The sequence below is a fragment of the Crotalus tigris genome, unplaced genomic scaffold (genome assembly GCF_016545835.1).
Source record: "Crotalus tigris isolate CLP2741 ecotype Arizona unplaced genomic scaffold, ASM1654583v1 scf7180000021643.52994198:917841, whole genome shotgun sequence".
Classification (NCBI taxonomy): Eukaryota; Metazoa; Chordata; class Lepidosauria; order Squamata; family Viperidae; genus Crotalus; species Crotalus tigris.
In genome coordinates, this window is record NW_024098611.1 from 86,926 (window position 1) to 112,914 (window position 25,989).

At 50.5% G+C, this 25,989-nt stretch overlaps 2 protein-coding genes across 4 annotated transcripts in view; one reads left to right on the forward strand and one right to left on the reverse strand.

The window, feature by feature from the left end:
- Positions 1–167: 167 nt before the first annotated feature.
- On the forward strand, positions 168–23,274 carry TTLL9 (tubulin tyrosine ligase like 9). 2 transcript variants are annotated; one of them, XM_039318889.1, is made up of 14 exons: positions 168–229; positions 1,411–1,457; positions 3,169–3,261; positions 4,915–5,026; positions 6,479–6,664; positions 7,852–7,920; positions 10,238–10,328; positions 12,513–12,553; positions 13,881–13,968; positions 16,307–16,365; positions 17,453–17,649; positions 18,662–18,775; positions 20,575–20,696; positions 22,733–23,274. In XM_039318889.1, the coding sequence occupies exons 1-14, from the start codon at positions 215–217 to the stop codon at positions 22,801–22,803; spliced, it is 1,305 nt and encodes a 434-aa protein (XP_039174823.1). In that variant the 5' UTR covers positions 168–214; the 3' UTR covers positions 22,804–23,274. The 2 variants fall into 2 exon arrangements, with proteins under 2 accessions (XP_039174823.1, XP_039174824.1); XM_039318890.1 differs by lacking the exon at positions 1,411–1,457 and having other exon boundaries at positions 209–229; positions 4,851–5,026.
- PDRG1 (p53 and DNA damage regulated 1) overlaps positions 3,107–25,989 on the reverse strand; it is a 36,691-nt gene continuing 13,808 nt past the window's right edge. The window contains exons 5-6 of one of the 2 annotated variants that reach the window (XR_005553602.1): positions 24,974–25,240; positions 3,107–3,239 (exon numbers count right to left, since the gene is read on the reverse strand). Coding sequence is in view for 1 of the 2 variants with exons in the window: in XM_039318891.1 (XP_039174825.1) it covers positions 25,158–25,240 (83 nt within the window). In the remaining variant the exon portion in view is untranslated. Of the gene's footprint in view, positions 3,240–24,768; positions 25,241–25,989 lie in introns of those variants that run through there. The other variant, XM_039318891.1, reaches the window with a different exon arrangement.

Consider the following 25,989-nt stretch of genomic DNA (forward strand, 5'->3'; position numbering starts at 1 on the left):
CGCCTCTCCCCCCTCCCAAGTTGCGACTCCCCCCTTTTTTTAGCATTGCGCTGCCCGGTGCAGAAGAGCCGAAGCGGGGCGGGACCACCTACCCTCATGCAATAATGGGGCGGCGGGGGGGGGAGAAACTTTCCTCCGCCCCTCCCCACTAAGCCCCGCCCATGGAAGTCCTGGTTGCCCCGGCGACGGGACGCGCATCGGGGGAAGGAGCAGCATGGCCAAGAACAAGGTGGGGGAGGCGGGGGGGGCGGGAATCCCTCCCACCGGGGAGGGGGCGTCGCCTTCTCCAACCCCATCGTCCCCAGCCGGGCGAGCTGGGCGGGTGGGGAGAGGTCTGGGGCGGAATACAGCCGCTGGGAACGATGGATAGTCCAATCTTGCCCAACTGCCGGGCATCCCACCCCCAACCAGGGAGGGGTCGTCGCTTTCTCCAGCCTTTTCCAAAGCCCATCATCCCCAACCGGGCGAGCTGAGGCGGGAGGGGAGAGGTCTGGGGCGGAATACAGCCGCTGGGAACGATAGATAGTTCAGTCTTGCCCAACTGCCGGGCATCCCACCCCCAACCAGGGAGGGGTCGTCGCTTTCTCTAGCCCTTTCCAAAGCCCATCATCCCCAGCCGGGCGAGCTGGGCGGGTGGGGAGAGGTCTGGGGCGGAATACAGCCGCTGGGGATGATGGAGAGTCCAGTCTTCCCAACTGCCGGGTATCCCCCCCTACCGGGGAGGGGGGCGTCGCTTTCTCAAGCCCTTTCTAAAGCCCATCATCCCCAGCCGGGCGAGCTGGGCGAGCGGGGACAGGTCTGGGGCGGAATACAGCCGCTGGGGACTATGGAGAGTCCAGTCTTCCCAACTGCTGGGCATCCCACCCCCAACCAAGGAGGGGTCGTCACTTTCTCCACAGCCCATCATCCCCAGCTGGGCGAGCTGAGCCAGTGGGGAGAGGTCTGGGGTGGAATACAGCTGCTGGGGACTATGGAGAGTCCAGTCTTTCCAACTGCCGGGCATCCCACCCCCAAACAGGGAGGGGTCGTCGCTTTTTCCAGCCCTTTCCAAAGCCCATCATCCCCAGCCGGGCTAGCTGGGCTTGTGGGGACAGGTCTGGGGCGGAATACAGCCACTGGGGACTATGTAGAGTCCAGTCTTGCCCAACTGCCGCTGCAGTCGTTGAGCCAAATGTTGACCATGCTCCTGGAGGGGATGATGGAGTTTGTAATCCTTGTGCTCGAACACCCCTCCCAGGGTGGGGTACATGGGGTACATGGGTAAATTGGGAGGCCTCACATGTGTTGCACGATGCCAACCGATTGCGGCCAGCAAAATTCAAAGGAATCGTGGCTTATTCGGAATCATCCCAAAGAGGCACCAAGTTATTTCGAAACGGTAAAGAATTTGTAAATTTGATCGCCTTGCAGAACGCAAACCACAAAGGGCCGTACGGTTGCCAAAAGCTGAAAGAACGGTGAGTGATTTGTTTGGGGTTTTTTTAATATTAAAAAAAAGTATAAACAAAGAAGAGAGTTGGAACCAGCCGCTGACAATACCTGTGTGCCTGTTTGTGAATAATAATAATAACAACAACATCTGCCTATCTATCCCATGTCCTGGGTAAGGACTCGATAGGTAGACAAAATGCCAATCTAGTCTGAACATCTGGCTGACTGTGCGATGATCAATAATAGTAACAGTAATAATAATAATTATATTGTCGCAGGATGGAAGCAGTGGCCTTACTAGGAACTGCTTCCATCCTGTGACGATATCTGTAATACCATCAAACATCCACATCTGCCTATCCCAGGTCCTGGGTAAGGACTCGATAGATAGACAAAATGCCAAATCCAGTCTGAACATCTGGCTGACTGTGCAATGATCCAAAATAATAATAATAAAGTTGGAAGGGACCTTAGAGGCCATCTAGTCCAACCCCCTACTCAAGCAGTAAACCCTATACCATTTCAGACAAATGGCTGTCCAGTCTCTTTGTAAAAACTTCCAGTGTTAGAGCATTCACCACTTCTGGAGGCAGGTAGTTCCACTGGTTAATTGTCCTCACTGTCAGGAAGTTTCTCCTTAGTTCTAGGTTGCTTCTCTGCTTGATTAGGTTCCATCTGTTGCTTCTTGTCCTGCCTTCAGGTGTTTTGGAGAAGAGCTTGACTCCCTCTTCTTTGGGGCAGCCCCTGAGATATTGGAATACTGCTATCATGCTCCCCCTTGTCCTTCTCTTCGTTAAACTAGACATACCCAATTCCAGCAACCTTTCCTTATATGTTTTAGCCTCCAGTCCCCTGATCCTCTTTGTGGCTCTTCTCTGGGGTCTTCAAACTTGGCCCTTTTATGACTTGTGGACTTCAACTCCCAGAATTCCTCAGCCAGCGTGCATGCTGGCTGAGGAATTCTGGGAGTTCAAGTCCACAAGTCATAAAAGGGCCAAGTTTGAAGACCCCTGCTGTAATAACTGTGAATGGCCACTGAATGAAGCCATCAGTGAACAAGGACTGCCTTTATAGAATTTGGGGTGCTAATAAATCGGCTTCATTTGCACGGAGATCTCATGACACCGTGTGACATCGTAACGGCTTATGCCAGATGACTATGACATATCTTGATGTCATCGTCAAAATGATTGGCACACTAGCAATGCAGTCATTAAATGATCTTGAGGTCATTAAACAAATCCACTGTTTGCTAGGGGGTGGTTTTTGCCTGAAGCTGGAAAGCATATGCCAGTTTCAGGGCAAAACAAATTGTGTAAATGGCTGTGTGTGTAAATTTACACATTGTGTAAATGGCTATAAATCCAGGCCAGTTGCAGAGTGCCCCAAAATGGGGTCAGGTGACCCCAAGAATCCAGGTCACAAGTACCTTTTTTTGGGGGGGGGTCTGGCGTAACTTTGAATCGTCGCTAAGCGACTGGTCGTAAGTCAAGGACTACCTGTATGTTATCCCGCTTATGCTTCATGAGGACTAGAGACCTGTTAAAACAGACCAAAGCAGCCGTAAACCCAAGAATTGTGCAATCTTGATCCTTCTTCACTCTCTTTTTCATCTTAGGCCCCTATAAAGAAAAGAGCAAATGGATTTCTTCCCATCTAAAAAATGTTCTCGCCATTTGGGAAAGAAAAAAGGATTTTTAATTTTAATATATAATGCAGATCTATATTTTGGAACAGGGAACCCCGGGCTTCCATCCGATTCAAGTGTGCCCTCACCAACACCATCTTAGATGTCCTTCAGCAGCGACCTGGATGGGTGGAAGTCAAAGAGTAAGATATTATATATTATGACGGGGATGATAAAAGCTGGCAGGGCCCGGGAAGACGGTTCTCTCCTCCGCTAAGCTTAGGGAAAAAGCAGAATTGCTGGTTTCTGGGGGGGGGGGGGCAGATTCAAAAATCTGGAGCTTCTTCTGAATGGGGTTATCTGAGATCAAGGATTAGACCTTTGATTCAAGGTTTAGGGAGATTCCTTCGATCAAGGAGAATGTCTGCAGTTCAGGGTTGAAATGAGGAATCCTTGGTGCTCTCTGAGCTGGGTGGTTTTCTTGCAGACGTTTCATGACCCAGCTAGGTAACATCGTCAGTATTAGAAGGGAGTGGGGTGGGGGGAGGAGGAGGAAGAGGATGAGGAGGATGAGGAGGATGACTGTGGGGTCCTTGATGGTCTCTGAGCTGGCTGGTTTTCTTGCAGACATTTCATGACCCAGCTAGACAACATCATCAGTAATAGAAGGGAGAAGGATGGGAGGAGGACTGTGGGGTCCTTGGTACTCTTGCAGACATTTCATGACCCAACTAGGTAACATCATCAGGACTAGAAGGGAGTGGGGTGGGAGGAGGAGGAGGAGGAGGGCTGTGGGGTCCTTGGTGCTCTCTAAGCCGGGTGGTTTTCTTGCAGACGTTTCATGACCCAACTAGGATACATCATCAGTGCTAGAAGGGAGTGGGATGAGAGAAGGAGGAGGAGGAGGAGGAGGAGGAGGAGGAGGAAGAGGAAGAAAAAGACTGTGAGGTCCTTGATGCTCTCTGAGCTTGGTTGTTTTTCTGCACAAGTTTCACGACCCAACTAGGTAACATCATCAGTGCTAAATAGAAGTGGGTTTGCTCTTTGCCTATACACAAGAGCCTTGCCCTGTCAAATATGTGTTTGTGTGTGTGTGTGTGTGATTGTGTGTGTGTGTATGTGTGTATGTATGTATACACACACACACACACACACATACATACATACATACATACATACATACATACAGAGAACAAATCCACTCACTTCTAGCACTGATGATGTCACCTAGTTGGGTCATAAAACGTCTGCAGAAAGCAACCAAGCTCAGAGAGCCCCAAGGACTCCATAGTCCTCCTCCTCCTCCCGCCTGCAAAGCCCGCTCCCTTCCATCATTGATGATACTACCTAGTTGGGTCGTGAAACGCCTCCAAGAAAACTACCAATCGCAGAGACTCCGTCCTTTCTCAGGCTGCGGATTGAGCCCAATCACCTGCCAATCAAATGGGGTGTATTTTGCCTTCATTTATTAATACCCTATTTTGCCTTTGGTGTGAAATGTAAACAATTTTAGCCTTCTCAACACTGACCTTTTAGAACTTGCGGTCGACGCAAACGTCTCTGCCTTTTTAAACCGTTCAGCGGTGTAAACCTTAGCCTGAGGTTTTCTTATACCCTTTGAAGATGGGTGGACTTCAACTCCCAGAATCCCCCGGGCTCCGCTTGCTGTTTTCCAAAGCCTGTTTCTTTGTCATGATGCTTCTCCCACTTCCGGGGGGGGGGGGGTTGCTTTTCCCCATCCTTGCACGCTGGGCAGTTCAGAAACCTCTTGATGTTGACTGGAGCATTTTAGATCCACAGGTTGTGTAGTCAAAGAGTTGCTGGCTGACCCCTCTCTGTTTGGCCTCCCTTCCCAGCGAGGGCGAGTGGGATTTTTACTGGTGTGACGTCCGCTGGCTGCAGGAGAACTTCGACCACACCTACATGGACGAGCACGTCCGCATCAGCCACTTCCGCAACCATTACGAGGTGGGCAAAACTGGGGCAGGGAGAAGGGGGAGCGCGGGGGGGGGTGTGTGTCAACCAAGCCCAATCTTTCCTTGAAAACCTCCAGTGATGGAGCACCCACAATTTCTGAAGTTCTGTTCCATTGATTAATTGTTCTCACTGTCAGAAAGTTTCTCCTTAGTTCTAGGTTGCTTCTCTCCTTGATTAGTTTCCATCTGTTGCTTCTTGTCCTGCCTTCTGGCACTTGGGAGAACAGCTTGACTCCCTCTTCTTGAGGGCAGCCCCTGAGATATTGGAAGGCTGCTATCATGTCCCCCCTCGTCCTTCTCTTCATTAAACTAACAGAAGAGAATGACAGACTTGGAAGGGACCTTGGAGGTCTTCTAGTCCAACCCCTGTTCAAAGCAAAGTTCTTATATATCATTCCAAACAAATCAATCTTTTCTTGCAAACCTCCAGTGATGGAGCACCCACAACTTCTGGAGGCAGGTTGTTCCACTGATTAACTGTTCTCACGGTCAGGTTGCTTCTCTCCATCCGTTGCTTCTTGTCCTGCCTTCAGGGGCTTTGGAGAATAGGTGGACCCCCCCCCTCCTGTTCTTTGTAGCAGCCCCTCAAATATTGGAAGACTGCTATCCTGTCACCCCTGGTCCTTTTTTTCCCTTCTTTAAACTAGACCAGGGGTAGGCACCCTTGGCTCTTTTAGGACTCGTGGACTTCAACTCCCAGAATTCCTGAGCCAGCATGGGGGAACTATGGCCCCTCATGACTTGTGGACTTCAACTCCCAGAATTCCTCAGCCAGCTATGCTGAGGGGAAAGGGAGAGGTTTCCAAGCTGAGCCAGGTTGGCTCAGGAATCCTGGAGTTGAAGTCCACCAGTCATAAAAGGGCCAAGTGTGAAGACCCCTGATTTAAATATTTAAATATTTTTTTCCTCACGGTCACATGATCAGAATTCAGGCATTTGGACAGGGCTAGGCAACCTTGGCTCTTTTATGACTGGTGGACTTCAACTCCCAGAATTCCTGAGCCAGCCATGCTGAGGGGAAAGGGAGAGGTTTCCAAGCTGAGCTATGCTGGCTCAGGAATTCTGGGAGTTGAAGTCCACGAATCATGAGGGGGCCATAGTTCCCCATGCTGGCTCAGGAATTCTGGGAGTTGAAGTCCACCAGTCATAAAAGAGCCAAGGTTGCTGACCCAATACTAGACGTACCCAATCAGGGTATTAAGCTGAGATCTGCTAGCCTAGGAAATCATGGCCTTAACCCCTTGACCTCTCCCCCTCCAGATGCAGGATTATGGCTGGTGGGGGGGGAAGATTCCTAGAACCCGCTCCCGTTCAGCTTCTTTCCCAAATGAAGAACAGTGTGGAATGAGCTTCCACTGAGAGCCAGTTCTGATCCAGATGGGACCGAGCCAGGGCACCCTTGGCTGAAATAGTTCTCCCATCCATCTCCCCCCCCCCCCCGCAGCTGACTCGGAAAAACTACACCGTGAAAAACCTGAAGCGCCTCCGGAAACAGCTGGAGAGGGAGTCCGGGAAGCTGGAGGCCACCAAATGTGACTTCTTTCCCAAGACGTTCGAGATGCCCTCCGAGTATCACCTGTTTGTGGAAGAGTTTCGGAAGAACCCCGGCATCACCTGGATCATGAAACCGGTAAGGGGGGGGGAAGGAGGAGGAGGAAGGGAGATGGAAATAGAAAGAAAAGCAGTTGGAGAGAGGAGTGAGTTTTGCCCCGTTTTACGGCCCGTTTCTTGCCAGGCGTGTTAATAACACTGCAGTTGTTACGTTAGTAACACGGTCATTAAGAAGGTCGCCGATCATGTGACCCACCGGGACATTGCAACGGTCAGAAGTACATGCCAGTTGCCGAGCGTCTGAATTTTGAGCACGTGACGGGGAAGATGCTGCGACGGTCGTTAAGTGTGAAAGATGGTCCTGTTACTTTTTTCAGCGCCGTTGTAACTTCCAACGGTCACTAAGCGGACGGTTGTTAAGTTGAGGATTATCTGTATGTCTGAATTAGCCATGTTTTGTCTGAAATGGTATAGGGTTTCCTGCTTGAGCAGGGGGTTGGGCTAGATGACGTCCAAGGTCCCTTCCAACTTCTATCTATCTATCTATCTATCTATCTATCTATCTATCTATCTATCTATCTATCTATCTATCTATCTATCTATCTATCTATCTATCTACCTACCTACCTACCTATCTATCTATCTAGGTCTTTGGTTATTCGGGTTTTCTCCCGCGTAAAATTGGAAGTGTCTTGGCAACGTTTCGACAAAGTCCCATTCGTCATCTTCAGGCTGGTGTTTTCGGCTTCATGCTTCTAGGTCAGTGGTTCTCAACCTGTGGGTCAGGACCCCATTTGGGGTCAAAAGATCATTTCACGGGGGTCGCCAAACAACGCAGTCCGCCATTTTTTTCCCCTTTTACTTAGCTGTGCTACTCCCTTTTATTCTATTGGCTTTTGAAAGCCAATAGAAGAGACTCTCTTGAGTAGAGTCTAATTCTATTGGCTTTCAAAAGCCAATAGGAATTGTCCAGGCTGTCTCTGCCCTGCTGAGCCCACCAAAAGTCCCATTCTGCAAACGGTGCTGTACCAGTTGAGTAGTCCTTGATTTACGACCGGTTGAGTAGTCCTCAATTTACAACCGGTTGGGGTCGCGGCATTAAAAAAGTTGAGAACTACTGTTCTAGGTGCTTCTATCTATCTATCTATCTATCTATCTATCTATCTATCTATCTATCTATCTATCTATCTATCTACCTACCTACCTACCTACCTACCTACCTACCTATTATGAAGGTGAGTGACTCTTTTCTTTTGTCTCCCCCAGGTTGCCCGGTCTCAAGGGAGGGGCATTTTCCTCTTCCGGAAACTCAAGGATGTGATTGACTGGAGGAAGGTGAGATGCTTCCTCCTCTTTCTTCTCACCTCTGAGGAAGGGATTAGTTGGGAAGAGCCCACCTTGAAGCTCGGCTCGGTGAGCGGCCCTGTGGGCTTCAGCTGCTCCAGGATGGTGCCTCCATTTTTCTTTTGGCCCTTAGATCCAGGGCTGGTCCACTATGGAAGTGGGGCTGTCCTCCTGAGCTTCTGTGATGGAGCCAGCCCACGTGGACCTTCTCAGGTTCTCCGTGGCTGAACGGCTTCTGGTCTGGAAAGGATGCTTGTCCTTTCTCCACATGGCTGGCATCTCAGGTGGCTTCCCATGCTGTCTTATCCGAGACCGAAGCTCTTGAGGTGCTGAATGGAGGAACGTCATCTTCTCCTCCAGCCTCTCCAGAAGGCTCCTAAGGGGAGAGGCAGGAGGAGGAGGAGGAGGTCAGATGGATCCATCTGTTTGGAGAACCCATTGAGACCACCTCTCCAAAAAGCTCCTGGGTTGACCATAGTTGGGAAGGAATGTAGACCCGACTTTGGGAAGGGGAGAAGAGATGGGACCATTAAGGAGGAGAAAAGTCAACCGGGTCCCAGGAAACAGGAAGGTGCAAGGAAGAAGCCCACCACCTTGATTCTGTTAGGTGGAAGAGGACAAGTTTCACAATTCTGTTCTTCTGTCTTCCCCAAGACAAAGCATGAGCACAACCCATGCCATTCCTGGTTCTTTATCTAGCCCAGTGGTTCTCAACCTGTGGGTCGGGACCTCATTTGGGGTCGAATGACCATTTCATGGGGGTCACCAAACAACGCAGTCCGCCATTTTTTCCCCCCTTTTCCTTAGCTGTGCTCCTCCCTTTTATTCTATTGGCTTTTGAAAGCCAATAGAAGCGACTCTCTTGAATAGAGTCTAATTCTATTGGCTTTCCAAAACCAATAGGAATTGTCCAGGCTGTCTCTGCCCTGTTGAGCCCGCCAAAAGTCCCATTCTGCAAACGGTGCTGCACCAGTTGAGTAGTCCTCGACTTACGACCGGTTGAGTAGTCCTTGACTTACGACCGGTGGAGTAGTCCTCGACTTACGACCGGTGGAGTAGTCCTCGACTTACGACCGGTTGGGGGTCGCGGCATTAAAAAGGTTGAGAACCACTGATCTAGCCTATCTCCAAGGGTTCGTGGTGGTTCTCCGTACCTATGTCCCCCTGAAACCAAACCACGTAAAGATCAGCCTAGTGGGGGGTCTGTTTCACGTGACCCCTTGGGGACAGCGGGATGGCTTGTTCTGCATCAGCTGGGGCTCCTGCCTCACCAATCTCCTGGCAATACTCCACCTTGGTTCCTCACAGCCATCTCTGGGCTTCTCAGAAGCTCTGATGATCTAGAACAGGGGTCTCCAACCTTGGTAACGTTTAAGACTTATGGACTTCGACCCCATGCTGGCTGAAGAATTCTGGGAGTTGAAGTCCACAAGTCATAAAAGGGCCATAGTTCCTCATCCCTGATCTAGACGGTCCAAGGAGCAGACTCCTGATCTAGAAGCTGCTCCTTCTTTGACGATCTAGAAGGGTCCTTTGCTGCGCCTCTCGTGATCTAGAAGGCTCCTCTGGTCGTCTAGAACGGGGGTGTGGAACTAAGGCCCTTTTGTGACCTGTGGACTTGAGCTCCCAGAATTCCTGAGCCAGCCACGTCATATAATGGCCCCCACCCTGATCTAGATGATCAAAGAAGGAGCAGACCCCTGATCTAGGAGGAGCTGCTCCTTCTTTCATGATCTAGAAGGCTGCTCGGCTGCTCCTTCTTTGATCATCTAGATCAGGGCAGGGAATTATGGGCCTTTTATGACGTGGGGCTGGCTGAGGAATTCTGGGAGTTGAAGTCCACAGGTCATAAAAGGCCCGTAGTTTCCCACCCCTGATCTAGAAGCTTTGCTGGTCCTTCTAGATCAGGGGTCTTCAAACTCATTTTTTTCTCCTGTTCCTGATTGACATGTTAAACCAGGGGTCTTCAAACTTGGTCCTTTTATGACTTGTGGACTTCAACTCCCAGAATTCCTCAGCCAGCAAAGCAAAGCTGGCTGAGGAATTCTGGGAGTTAACGTCCACAAGTCATAAAAGGGCCAAGTTTGAAGACCCCTGTTCTAGATCCTGGCCAGATAAGAGGGCCATCCTCAGGTGGTCACAAAGTCAAAATGGAGGCTGCAACTGTGGGATCCTGCACACATGGACAAAGGTCAGGTCTTCGATGGCGCCATCTTGGCTTTTGACCCCTCCCCCCCCGATATCTCCCTGCAGGCCCTGGTTTTGTTCTTCTTCCTAACCCCACCAGGACTCCCGCTTTCTTCCCCAGGATGCCGTGCGCCCCGATGATCAGAAAGATGACATCCCAGTGGAGAATTACGTGGCTCAGCGTTATATTGAGAACCCGTACTTAATAGGTGGTAAGTTGCCCGTTCCCAGGACCCGGAGGCTGGCAGTCCTCGACTTACGGCCAAAATTGGGACCCAAATGTCCATCACTAAATGAGACACTCATTAGCTGAGTTTTGCCCCATTTTATGACCTTTCTGGTCACTTCTCTTGTTAGAAGGTCGTGAAAGGGGATCACTTGACCCCAGGACAGTGCAACCGTCGTAAGTACGAATCACTTGCTAAGCGGCCGAATGTTGATCACGTGATCAGGGAGATGATGCCAAGGTTGTCAGTGTGAAAAACAGTCGTACGTCGCTGTGGTCACTTTGAATGGTCACTAAACAAATCTTTATTAAGTTGAGGACTACTTGTATAAAAGGAGGTCAAGTGACCCCGGGATGCTGTGACCGACATAAGTATGAATCAGTTGCCAACTGTCCAAATTTTGACCGTGTGACCCTGGGAATGCCACAACAGTTGTCAGAATAAAAAAGTCCTAAATCATTTTTTTTCCAGTCCCTTGTAACTTTGAGCGCTCACTAAATGAACGGTTGTAAATGGAGGACCACCTGCACATCGAGTTTCCTAGCTAGCCCTGTCCTGAGTTCAAATTTCTTAAACAGCATCTACTGTCGGGAGCAAAGAACCAAGAATGACACTTAAGAGTTACTTCTGAGTAGTTCCTTTATTGCTGTTCACCTACACCAGGGCTTTTCAACCTTTTATTTTTATTTTATTTTATTTTTAAAATTTATAAGCCGCCCCACTCCCGAAGGACTCTGGGCGGCTAACAATAAAAAACACATAAAACATAACAAAACAAACAGTACAAAGACAATCATCCAGGGGTTAGGTTTTATAAACCCCAGGCTTTCATCCACTGTACCACTTTTAGGATATGGCAACATCCGAGGACCACCAGTCGCCTAGCAAGGGGTCAAAAACTTGATGACCAAAAAAAAAAAGAAAAAAAAGAAAAAAGAAAAAAAGGGAAAAAAGTGATAAAGTACAGGTAGTCCTCAACTTACAACAGTTCGCTTAGTGACTGTTCAAAGTTACAGTGGCACTGAAAAAAGTGCCCCCCAAGTCACAGCCGAGCAAGACACCTGCCTGCCCGCCTGGTGGCGCTCTTCCTCCTGTCCGTGGTTTTCATTGTTGTGAGCATTTCTGTTGAGGATTGGCAGTGGAAGTGGGGGGGGGGTTTGGTTCCCCCCCCCGTCTGCTGGGTGGTTGCAGCAGGTTTTGGTCACTTCACATGACCCTGGGACACTGTGACCGTCATAAATAGGAATCAGTTGCCAAGCCTCTGAATGTAAATCACAAGACCTTGGAGAGGCTGCAACATTCCAGCTGATCGATGCTTCTTCTGGGCTCAGCAGAAGTGCCAGGATTAGTGCCAAGCTCCAGCTGGCGCTTCCGCTGAGCCCTGACAGCCCCGAAGAAGCGTCGATCAGCTGGAGCCTAGCACTGATCCTGGGGCTTCCGCTGAGCCCTGACAGCCCTGCAGCTCCAGCCGTCTCTCGCTCAGGCTTGTGCGGTGCTGCCACCGGTTCAGCTCATTCCCCTCCCCTGCTACCACTTCTCTAGGATGGTTGCGTCCCACCTGCCAGGTGCCAATGGACCACAGGTGGTACCCACACCACGGGTTGAAAAGCCTTGACCTACACCAGGGGTAGGCAACCTTGGCTCTTTTATGACTCGTGGATTTCAACTCCCAGAATTCCTGAGCCAGCCATGCTAGCCCAGGAATTCTGGGAGTTGAAGTCCACAAGCCATGAGGGGGCCATAGTTCCCCCATGCTGGCTCAGGAATTCTGGGAGTTAAAGTCCACCAGTCATGAGGGGGCCATAGTTCCCCCCTGCTGGCTCAGGAATTCTGGGAGTTGAAGTCCACAAGCCATGAAGGGGCCATAGTTCCCGCATGCTGGCTCAGGAATTCTGGGAGTTGAAGTCCATGAGTCATGAGGGAGCCATAGTTCCCCCATGATGGATCAGGAATTCTGGGAGTTGAAGTCCACGAGTCATAAAAGAGCCATGGTTGCCTACCCCTGAGTTAGGGTTAGAATAACCGACTTGGAGGGGTACTTGTAGATCATCTAGTCCAACCCCCCCGCCTAAGCAGGAGACCCTACACCGGGGGTTCGAGACCCCCGGATTGAAGACTTGTCGTATCACAGCGGAGCGTTTAATGAATTGATTTCTCTCTGGTTCGCAGGTCGGAAATTCGACTTACGGGTCTACGTTTTGGTAACGTCGGTGAGTCCCCCTTCCTTTCTCTTCCCAGCCCAGTGGGAAGGCTTTTCAACCAAACCCAAGGGAAAGGGATTTTGGGAACACAGGTAGTCCTCGGCTTATGGCCAGAATCGGGCCCAAATTTTCTGCTGTTAAGCGAGACCTTTGCAAAGCGGCTTTTGCCCCATTTGACGACCTTTCTTGCCATAGTTCGGTGAATCCCTGCAGTCGTTAAGCGAATCCAGTTTCCCCCGTTGACTTTGCTTCTTGGAAGGTCGCCAGAGGGGATCACGTGACCCCAGGACCCAGCGACCGTCGTTAAGCGTGAACCAGTTGCCAAGCCTCTGAATTTTGATCACACGACCATAATTACTACAAAGGTTGTAACTATTAAAAAAACGGTCCGGTTGCTTTCCTCACTGCCGTTGTAATTTTGAACGGTCACTAAATGAACCATTGTAAATTGAGGACTGCCTGTATAGAGAGTCCTCGGCGTGTGATCGTTGATGGAGAATGCCCGTTATGGACATAGGTCACCGCTGATCCAATTGTACGACTTTCTTTATGGCCGTCGTTAAGCAAAGACAGCCCGTCATAAAGTGAACTCCGTAGTTCTGGTGGCTGCCTCCACCCACTTTGGGGGGGGGGGTCACGTGACTGAGTTTTGGGCGCTTAGTAACCAGGCTGTTGTTTCCAGGGTCTTGCATCACGTGTTAGCGGCGTGTGACATTTTTGCCCCAAATGGATGTTTACTTCTGGTTTTCATTAAAGATGCCTCACAGCAAGCAACGGCTTCACTTAATGACTGCAGTCATCACTTAATGACTGTGGTGCTTGCTTTATGACCGTCACATTCAGTTAGTGGTTTGCTGCAAACCAATGGTCATAAAATCAGGCTGGACTCATGACCCGCTTTAAAACCATCAGGACTTATGACCTTAAGAGGCTCCATTACTGTTGTAAGTTGAGGACTACCTTCATGCTGGCTGAGGAATTCTGGGAGTTGAAGTCCATTCATCCTAAAGCATGCTGGCTGGGGGGGTTCTGGGAATTGAAGTGCATTCATCCTCAAGCATGCTGGCTAGGGGATTCTGGGAGTTGAAGTCTATTCATCCTCAAGCATGCTGGCTAGGGGATTCTGGGAGTTGAAGTCCATTCATCCTTAAGCATGCTGGCTGGGGAATTCTGGGAATTGAAGTCCACCCACCTTAAAGCATGCTGGCTGGGGGATTCTGGGAGTTGAAGTCCATTCATCCTCAAGCATGATGGATAGGGAATTCTGGGAGTTGGTCCACCTATCTTAAAGCTCTGGGACGATCCTGGCTCCGATAACCAACTTCTCTTTCCGCAGTATCTCCCTCTCAAAGCGTGGTTGTACCGAGACGGTTTTGCTCGCTTCTCCAACACGCGGTTCACCCTGAACACCCTGGACGATCAGTGTATCCTGCTTCCAGAGAGACCTGGGGGAGGGCGCTACTGGGGAGGGGGAGGCAGGGACGATACACAGGGTGGGTGGGATCCCAACCGAACTGCAGGAAGTCCCTCTTGCTGGCTGGGGCATTTGCTAGGAAGGATTAAAACAGTGGTTCTCAACCTTTTTAATGCCGCGACCCCCAACCGGTCGTATGGCGAGGACTAAACCGGTCGTAAGTCAAGGACTACCCAACCGGTCGTAAGTCGAGGACTAAACCGGTCGTAAGTTGAGAACTAAACCGGTTGTAAATCAAGGACTACCCAACCGGTCGTAAGTCGAGGACTTTCCCTGCCCGGGAGCGCCGCGCATGCGCGGTGCCACCCCCTGCACCGGCCAAGGCGTAGCTGGCAAGCAGCAGAGACGGAGCAGGCCGACCACCGGCTGGGCCACCAGCTGGCACAGCCCAAGGGAGGTAAGGCACCCGCCGGAAAAGGGGGAAAAAATGGCAGACAGCCTTGCTTGGTGACCCCCGTGAAATGGTCGATCGACCCCAAATGGAGTCGCGACCCATAGGTCGAAAACCACTAGATTAAAAAAAAAAAGAACAATAATAGAAAAAACATCCCAGAGTTTTCTAACCAATCCCAGAAGGCAAGGTTGAGAAAGGATACCTTAAGGCAGGTGGGGGGAACCATGGCTCTTTTGTGACTGGTGGACTTCTACTCCCAGAATTCCTGAGCCAGCCAATCCACCAGTCATATGGTTCCCCACACTGCCTTAAGAGATTGAAAGAGATTTGCAATAGTGGCCAATATCTCTAGCTTGGGTGTCGGATGAGAGTGAAGTTTCGTTCTCCGAGCTTATGAGTTGGTTTCAGAGCATTTTGTTACATCTTCAGTGGCGTTTAGGGCAGGGGTCCCCAACCTTTTGGGCATCAGGGACCGGTTTCGTGGAGAGAGGGTTTTTTCGTGGACCAGAGCATGCGTGGTTTTGTGTGCTGCCTGCATCCTGCGGATAGGGCTTTGCTTGTTTTTACGGCCCGGTTGTTGGCATGCCGCAGCCCAGTAGCGGTCCACTGACCAGGGATTGGGGACCCCTGAACTAAGGCAGTGGTCCCCAACCTTTTGGTTACCAGGGACCAGTTACGTGGAGAGGTTTTTCCGTGGACCAAAAGGTGCGTGGTTTTGTGTGCTGCCTGCATCCCGCGGACAGGGATTTGCTTGTTTGTGCGGCCTGTTGTTGGCATGCCGCAGCCCAGTAGCGGTCCACTGACCAGGGATTGGGGACCCCTGAACTAAGGCAGGGGTCCCCAACCTTTTGGGCACCAGGGACCAGTGACGTGGAGAGGTTTTTCCGTGGAGCAGAGGGTGCATGGTTTTGTGTGCTGCTTACATCCCACGGATAGGGATTTGCTTGTTTGTGCAGCCTGGTTACTGGCATGCCGTGGCCCAGTACTGGGGGTTGGAGACCCTTGGTTTAGGGCAGTGGTTCTCAACCTTTCTAATGCTGCGACCCCATAATACAGTTCCCCATGTTGTGGTGACCCCCAACCACTTATACATCACCAGGTGCCAGGGGCGTGGCCGAAGAAAAGGGGGAAAAAATGGCGGACAGCCTTGTTTGGCGACCCCCGTGAAATGGTCGTTCGACCCCAAATGGGGTCCCGACTCACAGGTTGAGAACCACTGGTTTAGGGGATGTTGGCATCAAGGGCTTCAGGGGTGGGTGTGTCCAATGAGGGTCTTGTGATGGGTCTGGCAATTCCATCAGCAGACACACTGACCTACAACCAGCCTGTGAACCCCTCAGAGTCCAAATCAACCGCACCCTCAACCATCCCGCGCAGTCCCCCATCTCTCATCAGTTCACCTCCCAAGGAACTTGAGCTGATGTAACCTCATCACAAGACCCATCCCAAGCCTCCCACTGATGATTCACACCTGACCCATCACAAGATCCTCGACACACCCCTACCCGAAGCCCTTATAAACAGAAGGACACTGACACCCTCTCAACTTGGCTGGAGATGTTACCCTAGCCTGGTAACGAAACGCTTCGGAAACCAACCCACAAGCTCGGAGAACGAACTCTTCACTCTCATTAAAAGAGATGCACAACTCCTCGAGGTGGTGTGTAACTGGATTGTCTCCTCTAGTCCCGTGTCAACGCAAAGAGACCCTCTGTGCGGAGATCCACAGGGATGCTGAAGGAGGCAGCAGAGAAGTCAACAACGGTGAGGCCGGTCGCTCTTGCGGGAATCACGTTTTCCGTGCCGTTGTAACTCTGAGCGATTGAAAGTCGAGGAGTACTTGTGCGGTTTTTTTGTCCATTCGCACGATCCTTAGCTCCAACCCCGATGCCAGATATTCATCTGACCAACGTCGCTGTGCAGAAGACAGCCCCTGACTACGATCCCGAAAAAGTAAGCCTTTTTTTTTAAAAAAAAGTTCCCTTTATAGCTTTTTATTCCTCACCTTATAAGACCATAGAGTAGTTGTCTGAGCAGTTGGCGAGACTCCCGTTTTTAAAATTAGGCAGAAAATAAGAACAGAGCACCAAGGCAGCTATTTGTTATTTTGACACCCCCCCCCCGTCCTCCTCCTCTTCCTCTCCCCTGCGAACCCCATTCCCTTCTAGCACTGATGATGTTCCCTAGCTGGGTTATGAAACGTCTGCAAGAAAACCACCAAGCTCAGAAAGCATCAAGGACCCCACAGTCTTTTTCCCCCTCCTCCTCCTCCTCCTCCTCCCTTCTAGCACTGATAATGTTCCCTAGTTGGGTCATGAAATGTCTGCAAGAAAACCACCAAGCTCAGAGAGCACCCAGGACCCCACAGTCCTCCTCCTCTCCACAAACACCCCTCCCTTCTAGCACTGATGATGTTCCCTAGTTGGGTCATGAAATGTCTGCAACAAAAACCACCAAGCTCAGAGAGCACCCAGGACCCCACAGTCCTCCTTCTCCTCCTGTCTGCAAACCCAACTCCCTTCTAGCACTGATGATGTTCCCTAGTTGGGTCATAAGATGTCTACAAGAAAACCACCAAGCTCAGAGAACACCCAAGACCCCAGTCTTTTTCCTCCTCCTCCTCCTCCCCCCTTCTAGCACAGATGATGTTCCATAGTTGAATCATGAAATGTCTGCTAGAAAACCACCCAGCTCAGAGAGCACCAAGGACCCCACAGTCCTCCTCCTGCCTGCAAACCCCACTCCCTTCTAGCACTGATGGTGTTCCCTAGTTGGGTCATAAAGTGTCTGCAAGAAAACGACCAAGCTCCAAGGACCCCACAAATTGACCGGTAAAGTGTGAAATAAACCCCCAACTCTGTGGATGGGGTGACTGGCAGAGACAGCAGCAACGTTACAACACCAAAGAAAGAGAAGCAACTTGGGGGGCGGGGGGGTTTCCCATTTCTGGAGATGAACCTCAGACCTGGTCTTCCCTCCGGTGCTCCTCGGCCCGAGGCGAAGGCCGTCCTCCACGCCTGTCGGCGTTCTTCCCTGGCAGGGCTGCAAGTGGATGATCCAGCAATTCCGCCTTTACCTGACGGCCAAGCACGGGGCCGAAGCTGTGGAGATGCTCTTCTCCGAGATGGACAACATTTTCATCAAGAGCCTTCAAAGCGTCCAGAAGGTCATCATCAGCGACAAGCACTGCTTTGAGCTCTACGGTTACGACATCCTGATCGACCAGAACCTCAAGCCGTAAGGAGGGCGGGAGCAGGAGGGTGGACTTCCGATAGCCTCTCCCGACCTTTGGCCTTTCGAGGCAGGGGGACTTCAACTTCCCAGAGTGCCCCAGCCAGACAGCAAGGCGATAACCAACTGGCTTAGCGAGGGAAATGCTGATCCCGATTGGCGTCGTAAGCTGAGGGCTATTTGTTCTTTGGCTCAACGTGGGTGAGCGAGTGGGTACCTGGTGCTCTCCGATCTTCGTTGCTTTTCTTTGCAGATGTTTCGCGACCCAGCTAGCGAACGTCATCAGGGCTAGAAGGGAGGGCAGTTTCAAGCCCTGATGATGTCTCCTAGTTGGGTCATGAAATGTCTGCGAGGAAACCACCAAGCCCAGACAGCACCAAGGACCTCACAGTCCTCTTCCTCCTCCCACTCCCCCTCTCAATTCTAGCACTGCTGATGTTCCCTAGTTGGGTCATAAAACGTCTACAAGGAAACAATCAAGCTCAGAGAGCATCAGTTCTCCTCCTCTCCCTTCTAGCACTGATGATGTTTGCTAGTTGGGTCATTAAATGTCTCCAAGAAAACAGCCAAGTGTAGAGACTTCCAAGGACCCCATAGTCCTCCTCCTCCTCCATCTCCCTTCTAGCACTGACGATGTTCCCTACTTGGGTCATGAAACGTCTACGAGAAAACATCTAAGCTCAGAGACATCCAAGGACCCCAGAGTCCTTCCTCCTCCTCCTCCTCCTCCACACAAGCCCACTCCCTTCTAGCACTGATGATGTTCCCTAGTTGGGTCATGAGACGTCTGCAAGAAAACAACCAAGCTCAGAGGACACCAGGGACCCCACAGTTGTCGTCGTCCTCCTCCTTCCTTCCAGCACTGATGATGCTCCCTGGTTGGGTCACGAAACATCAGCCAAAAAAGAACTCCACAATTCCAAACAATTGGATTAGATCCATCTCCAGCTTCCCGTCCAAGCTTAGCATGCGACGAATGCTCTTTTGCCTCTGACCTTCTTTGCGCTGTCCCGCACAGGTGGCTGCTAGAGGTCAATGCCTCGCCTTCTCTGACCGCTAGCAGCCAGGAAGACCACGACCTCAAGACACGCCTCTTGGAAGACACACTGAACATCGTGGACATGGAAGCCCGGTGAGTAGAGCACGGAGACAGCGGGGGAGCGTTTCCACCCAGTTTTTCCACCCCTGACATCAGGAGACACCAAGAAAGCTTTCAAAACATTGAATCAACTTCGTGGCTGCACTGTTGTTTCTTGCATTAAACCAAGATCTGACCACAGATGACCAGTCAGGCTGGCCATCTTCAACCTGGTCCTTTCCAGATAGGCAGAGGGGGCCAGGTTGTTCACCAAAGCACCGGAGGGCAGGACGAGAAGCAACGGATGGAAACTGATCAAAGAAAGAAGCAACCTGGAATCAAGGAGAAACTTCCTGACGGTGAGGACAATCAACCAGTGGAACAGCTTGCCACCAGAAATCGTGGGCGTTTTTATTTAGTTGATAACAATAAGGATTGTACTACTATTGGACAAATGGTTGCCCAATCTCTTCTTGAAGACTTCCAGTGATGGAACAGCCACAACTTCTGAAGGCAAGTCATTCCACTGGTTATTTGTCCCCACTGTCAGGAAGTCTCTCCTTGTTCCAGGTTGCTTCTTTCTTTGATCAGTTTCCATCCATTGCTTCTTGTCCTGGCCTTTGGTACTTTGGAGAAGAGGTGGACCCCCCTCCTCTTCTTTGTGGCAGCCCCTCCAATATTGGAACTCTGCTATCTGGTCATCCATAGTCCTTCTTTTCAATAGACTTTGTTGTTGTTGTTAATTGCAAAGTCGTGTCCGACCCATCGCAACCCCATGGACCACGTTCCTCCAGGCCTTCCTGTCCTCTACCATCTTCTGGAGTCCATTTAAGCTCATACCTGCTGCTTCAGGGACTCCATCCAGCCACCTCCTTCTCTGTCGTCCCCTTCTTCTCTTGCCCTCCTCTGCCTCTTCGAAATCCTTCCTGTACTTCTGGTAGTTCTCGATCCACATACTGCTGGAGTCTAGCTTGTAGGATTGTAAGCATAACTTTACTAGCATGTGAAATGAGTGCAATGGTGCGATAGTTTGAACATTCTTTGGCATTGCCTTTCTTTGGAACTGGAATGTAAACTGACCTTTTCCAATCCTGTGGCCACGGTTGAGTTTTCCAAATTTGCTGGCAAATTGAGTGTAGCACTTTTACTGCATCATCTTTTAAGATTGTGAATTCCCGCGACCGTTCTTTGTGTTTCAGCCTCCAGTCTCTAAATCTTTGTGACTCTTCTCTGCACTCTTTCTAGAGTCTCAACATCTTTTCTATATCATCCTATATTCTATTCTAAACATGAAAGATGGATGGCTACACAGACTCCCTTGCTCCAGAATGAGAGTTGGAAGGGACCTTGGAGGTCTTCTAGTCCAACCCCGAGAACCCTATACCAGGGGTCCCCAACCCTGTACCAGGCCGCGGCGTGCCAGCAACCGGTCCGCACAAACAAGCAAAGCCCTATCCACGGGATGCAGGCAGCACTCAAAACCACGCACCTCTGGTGCGCGGAAAAACCTCTCTCCATGTAACCAGTCTCTGGTGCCCAAAAGGTTGGGGACCTCTGCCCTATACTATTTCAGACCAATCTTTTCTTAAAAACTTACGGTGTTGGGAGCACTCACAACTTCTGGTGGCAGGTAGTTCCACTGGTTGATTGTCCTCACTGTCAGGAAGTTTCTCCTTAGTTCTAGGTTGCTTCTCTCCTTGGTGAGTTTCCATCCGTTGCTTCTTGTCCTGCCTTCAGGTGCTTTGGAGAATAGCTTGACTCCCTTTTCTTTGGGGCAGCCCCTGAGATACTGGAAGGCTGCTATCGTGTCTGTCCCCCCCAGTCCCTCTTTCTTTCATTCTTTGTCCTTACAGTTTGACAGGGAAGGAAAAGCGCGTCGGAGGCTTTGATCTCATGTGGAACGATGGGCCGGTTAGCAGGGAAGACGCCAATCTGGATACGCCAATGAACGGCTTTGTGGCAAACACACACCTAGGTATGGCACCGGAGGGCTGTGGGGAGCGTTGATGATGTGGGAGGCTTAGGCTTTGGAGCAGGGGTCTTCAAACCTGTCAACTTTAAGACTTTTGGACTTCAACTCCCAGAATTCCTCAGCCAGCCCTGAGGGCTTAAAGTTGACACGGTTGGAGACCCCTGTCCTACACTAGTGTTTCTGAACCCTGGCAACTTTCCAGGTGCATGGATTACAACTCCCAGACTTCATATGCTGGGTGGGGAATTCTAGGAGTTGAAATCCACCAGTCTTAAAGTTGCCAAGTTTGAAGACCCCTGTCCTACACTAGCGTTTCTCAACCTTGGCGACTTTCCAGGTGCATGGACTACAACTCCCAGAGTTCATCTGCTGGCTGGGGAATTCTGGGAGTTGAAGTCCACAAATCTTAAAATTGCCAAGTTTGAAGAGGCTGGCGAAACAGACGGGTGGGATGTGCCCAATACAGACAGTCCTTGCCTTACGACTATCCCTTTTAATGACCGTTTGAAGTCACAAGGACGCTGTAAAAGGTGACTTACGACGGGGGCCCACCTGAGGACCCCGCAGTCACGTGATCAAAACGAGGCCGCTTGGCAAACGACACCAATTTACAACGGAGACACGGGCAATTCCTTCCTCCAGAAGCTCCTGATCTGCGGAAAGACGAGGGGAAGAACAGGTCCTTGGCGAGCTTTAAAGCCCACGCTCGCGTCCGCTGGAATTAATTCAATTAATTAATTCAAATTAATTCAGGTAGCCCCCCCCCTCCCTCACACACACACACTTACAGCCCTTCGTTTAGCAGCCGTTCAAAGTTGCAACGGCGCTGGAAAAACTGACTTATGACCAGTATTCACACCTACGACCCCGTGGTCACGTGATCCAAATCCAGAGGCTCAGCAACTGGCATGTACTTAGGACGGTTGCCGGGTCACGTGACCATGGGGTTTGGTGACCTACCCAGCCGGCTTCCGACAATCAAACACAACGCAGGCAATCCTCGGCTTACGACGGTTCGCTTAGTGACCATTCAACGCTACAAGGGCACTGGAAAAAAAGGGACTTAGGACCCTTTTCGCACATACAGCCAGGGTCGCGTGATCCAAACTCAAGACGCTTGGCAACTGACTCGTGTTTATGATGGTTGCAGCGTCCCTGGGGAGGTCACAGGATCCCCCTTTTACGACTTTCTGACCAGTCAACGAGGCAAGCCGGATTCACTTAAGAACCGTTGTTGCTAATTGATCAACTGCAGCGATCCACTTAACAAACGGAGGCAAGAGAGGTCGTAAAACGGGGCAAAATGCCCCTCGACCAATGTCTCGCGCTTGCCGGCAGAAACATCGGGCTCACCTTATGGCCGTTAAGTCGAGGACCGCCTGTAGCCAATGCCAGATTTGCTTCACTTAACGACGGCAGCGATTTGCTTAAAAGCATGGTGTCAACGCTGCTAACATCGGATGTTCTTGCTTTGACAATATATGAAGATGCAGCCATTTTCTCTTTAACCTGTGTCTGACTTCTAAAGTTAGAATTAGATGATGCTGGGGAGGGAGGGGGAAGAATGTGTATGGGGATTAGTTAGACATAACATCACACTAGAGTATTCGTCAAGGTTGTTTGAAATAAGAGACGATAAGGAATGGCGGGTTATGGAATTGGAGGGAAAGTCTGCATTTCAAACTAATTGGAGAATGTTATTTATGACTGTTAACTAAAGGAAGGAATTGTGCTTTGATACTATATGCTCAGGGGAGGGGAATTCAGATTTTGGCTTCGGCTATGTACATGCCGATGCTATGCTGCTCAATTAAAGATTCTTTAAGGTAAACAATGCCTCAAAGTTCTTTGAAGAGTTTCATCTTTCGGAACCATGACATCAGGTTTAAGAAAAGTAAAAAAAGCTTGCAAAATCGGGCACAGCTGCCTCTCTAAGCAACGCAAGTTCCGGTCCCAATTGCGGTTGTTAAGCCAAGGACTGCCTATATCCTTTTTTTTACAATCTGACCTTGTCTTCTCTCTCCCCCCCTCCCTTGCAGGTTACAGCAACGACAGAAAGAAACAGCTGAAGCAACTTTTCAAGTCATGTCAGGCGCAGCTGAAAAATTAAGGCTCAGCCCGAAAGTGGCTAGATTTAAAAAAAGAAAAAAAGGACCTGAAGTTAGAGATGGGATGGGAGGATGGGGGAGCTCCCTGCTTTATAGAGCTAAACCAGGAACCGATTCCAGGGTTTTCCTGCCTTCACCCATGTCAGCTGGATGTCCCTTTTGCTTTGGAAGGGGATCCCGTCTTTCGAGCTTGAAGGAGTTTTGACAGGCAGGCTGGTCACGAGCGCCAAATGGACAAACAGCAAGATGTCTCCGCTGTGGAGATGCCTTCCAGAGGCAGGCTGGCTGCAATACGTGGGGGGAAATGTGTAAAATGTTTTGAGCTATTGAGTAGGCAGAGTTGTCACCCTGTTGTTGCACCAACGCCGGGCAGAAAGAGGCATCTTAGCCAGAGCCACTTCTGCCACCCTGGTTCCGATTCAAATCTTCTGGAATGAGCGTGAATCATAAAAGAATGCCTTTGTACTCCAAAACGTTTAAAAAACCTTCTTTTTTGATCTTACTGGCAAATAGTATCAAGGATAGAAGGTGGGGTGTGTCCTTGGTGCCCTCTGAGCTGGGTTGTTTTTTTGGAGATGATGATGATGATGATAATGATAATAATAATAATAATAAAGTTGGAAGGGACCTTGGAGGACATCTAGCCCAACCCCCTGCTCAGGCAGGAAACCCTATACCATTTCGGACAAATGGCTGTCCAGTCTCTTCTTAAAAACCTCCAGTGTTGGAGCATTTACTGCTTCTGGAGGCAGGTTGTTCCACTGGTTAATTGTTCTCACTGTCAGGAAATTCCTCCTTAGTTCCAGGTTGCTTTTCTCCTTGATTAGTTTCCACCTGTTGCTTCTTGTCCTGCCTTCAGGCACATTAGAGAAGAGCTTGACTCCCTCTTCTTTGGGGCAGCCCCTGAGATACTGGAAGGCTGCTATCCTGTCCCCCCTCGTCCTTCTCTTCGTTAAACTAGACAGACCCAATTCTAGCAACCATTCCTTATATGTTTTAGCCTCCAGTCCCTTGATCCTCTTTGTTGCTCTTCTCTGCACTCTTTCTAGAGTCTCAACATCTTTTTCATTCCATTTAGAAAATCTAGATAATGTCATCGGTGCTAGGAAGGAGGGTGGGTTGGGGGGTGGTGGAGGAGGATTGTGGGGTCTTTGGTCCTCTGAGCTTGGATGTTTTCTTGCGGACCTTTCATGATCCAACTAGGTAACATCATCAGTGCTAGAATGGAGTGGGATTTGTGGCGAGGAGGAGGAGAAGGAAGTGGAGGAGGGGGAGAGGGAGGAAGGGGAAGAGGAGGAGGAGGAAGAGAAGGACTGAGGTGCTCTCTAAGCTTGGTGGTTTCCTTGCAGACGTTTTGAGACCCAACTAGGCAACATCATCAGTGCTAGGAGGGATTCGATGCAGTGACGCCATTAAAGAACAGCCCAATCGAAGAATTACCCAGAAGCAGAAAACAATCCCACCAACATGACAGGGCAAAGTACAATACGTAGAGAGAGAGAGCATCTCCCCAGGGATGAAATGGGGGAGAGGCAGTCCCTTCATCTCCAAAGAGTTTTAATTCAGACAATGGCTGTGGCTAGTCCAGGGGTAGGCAACCTTGGCTCTTTTATGACTCGTGGACTTCAACTCCCAGAATTCCTGAGCCAGCCATGCTGAGGGGAAAGGGAGAGGTTTCCAAGCTGAGCCATGCTGGCTCAGGAATTCTGGGAGTTGAAGTCCACCAGTCATGAGGGGGCCACAGTTCCCCCACGCTAGCTCAGGAATTCTGGGAGTTGAAATCCACAAGTCATGAGGGGGCCATAGTTCCCCCATGCTGGCTCAGGAATTCTGGGAGTTGAAGTCCACAAGTCATGAGGGGGCCATAGTTCCCCCATGCTGGCTCAGGAATTCTGGGAGTTGAAGTCCACGAGTCATAAAAGAGGCAAGGTTGCCTACCCCTGGGCTAGACAAACACAACCACACGGTCAAAGTGAAGCAGAGATTATTTTCCACCCTTCTCCCAACAGGCGTGGGAGCCTCATTCCACTGATCGTCACCCGGGCACGGTGCACGGAAACTAGATCAACGCCAAGTCCTCCACCCTCACTGTCAATCATTTGAATTTGATATCCAAACCTCGAAAGGGCAAAATTCTGAGCTCGACGAATTCCCTCCTCAAATGTCTGTCACCTGTCCGTAGAGTGTCAATGACGTCTGGGCCAAATCCGGAGGCAGCTCACTCGCTATAAGACGCCCGTGAAAGACTCAACCGCTCGGCAAACACCCGGTTTTCTCCGCCGGGAGTGCGGGAAGCAGCTCTCCGGTGCGTGTTGCCCACACCCAAATCCACCCCGGGGGGGGAGGGGGGACGGCTTCAGTTGTCCACCACTTTCTTCATGAACCACATTTCTTCGGCGGTCAAGGGTTTCAAGTTGTAGCCTTTCAGTTCTGGTTTACCTTCAGGAAGATGAAGGGAGATGTTAAACCCATGAGGAGCCAGGCGCCAGGCGAGAAACTGGGAGGCAGGGAGTTCTAGTCCGGCCTTAGGCGTGAAAGCTGGCTGGGTGATTTTGGGCTAATAGTGATAGTCCCGCCTTAGCCACGAAAGCTGGCTGGGTGATTTTGGGTTGATGACCAGGAGACGGTGAGTTCTAGTCCTGCCTTAGGCATGAAAGTTGGCTGGGTGACCTTGGGCCAATCACCAGGAGACGGTGAGTTCTAGTCCCTCCTTAGGCATGAAAGTTGGCTGGGTGACCTTGGGCCAATCACCAGGAGACGGTGAGTTTTAGTCCCGCCTTAGGCATGAAAGCTGGCTGGGTGACCTTGGGCAATCACCAAGAGACGGTGATTTCCAGTCCTGCCTTAGGTATTAAAGCCATCTGGGTGACCTTGTGCCAATCACCAGGAGATGGTGCGTTCTAGTTCTTCCTTAGCCACGAAAGCTGGCTGGGTGATTTTGGGTTGATGACCAGGAGACGGTGAGTTCTAGTCCCGCCTTAGGCATGAAAGTTGGCTGGGTGACCTTGGGCCAATCCCCAGGAGACGGTGAGTTCTAGTCCCGCCTTAGGCATTAAAGCCAGCTAGGTGATTTTGGGCCAATCACTAGGAGACGGTGAGTTCTAGTCCCGCCTTAGGCATGAAAGCTGGCTGGAAGACTTTGGACCAATCACCAGGAGACAGTGAGTTCTACTCCCGCCTTAGGCATG

What these genes read in the sequence shown, in the direction of transcription:
- TTLL9 (XM_039318889.1), top strand. An exon ending in TCTACGTTTTGGTAACGTCG is followed by an intron (nt 12,554 to 13,880) that starts GTGAGTCCCCCT and finishes CTCTTTCCGCAG; the next exon opens with TATCTCCCTCTCAAAGCGTG. An exon ending in TGTGGCAAACACACACCTAG is followed by an intron (nt 20,697 to 22,732) that starts GTATGGCACCGG and finishes CCTCCCTTGCAG; the next exon opens with GTTACAGCAACGACAGAAAG.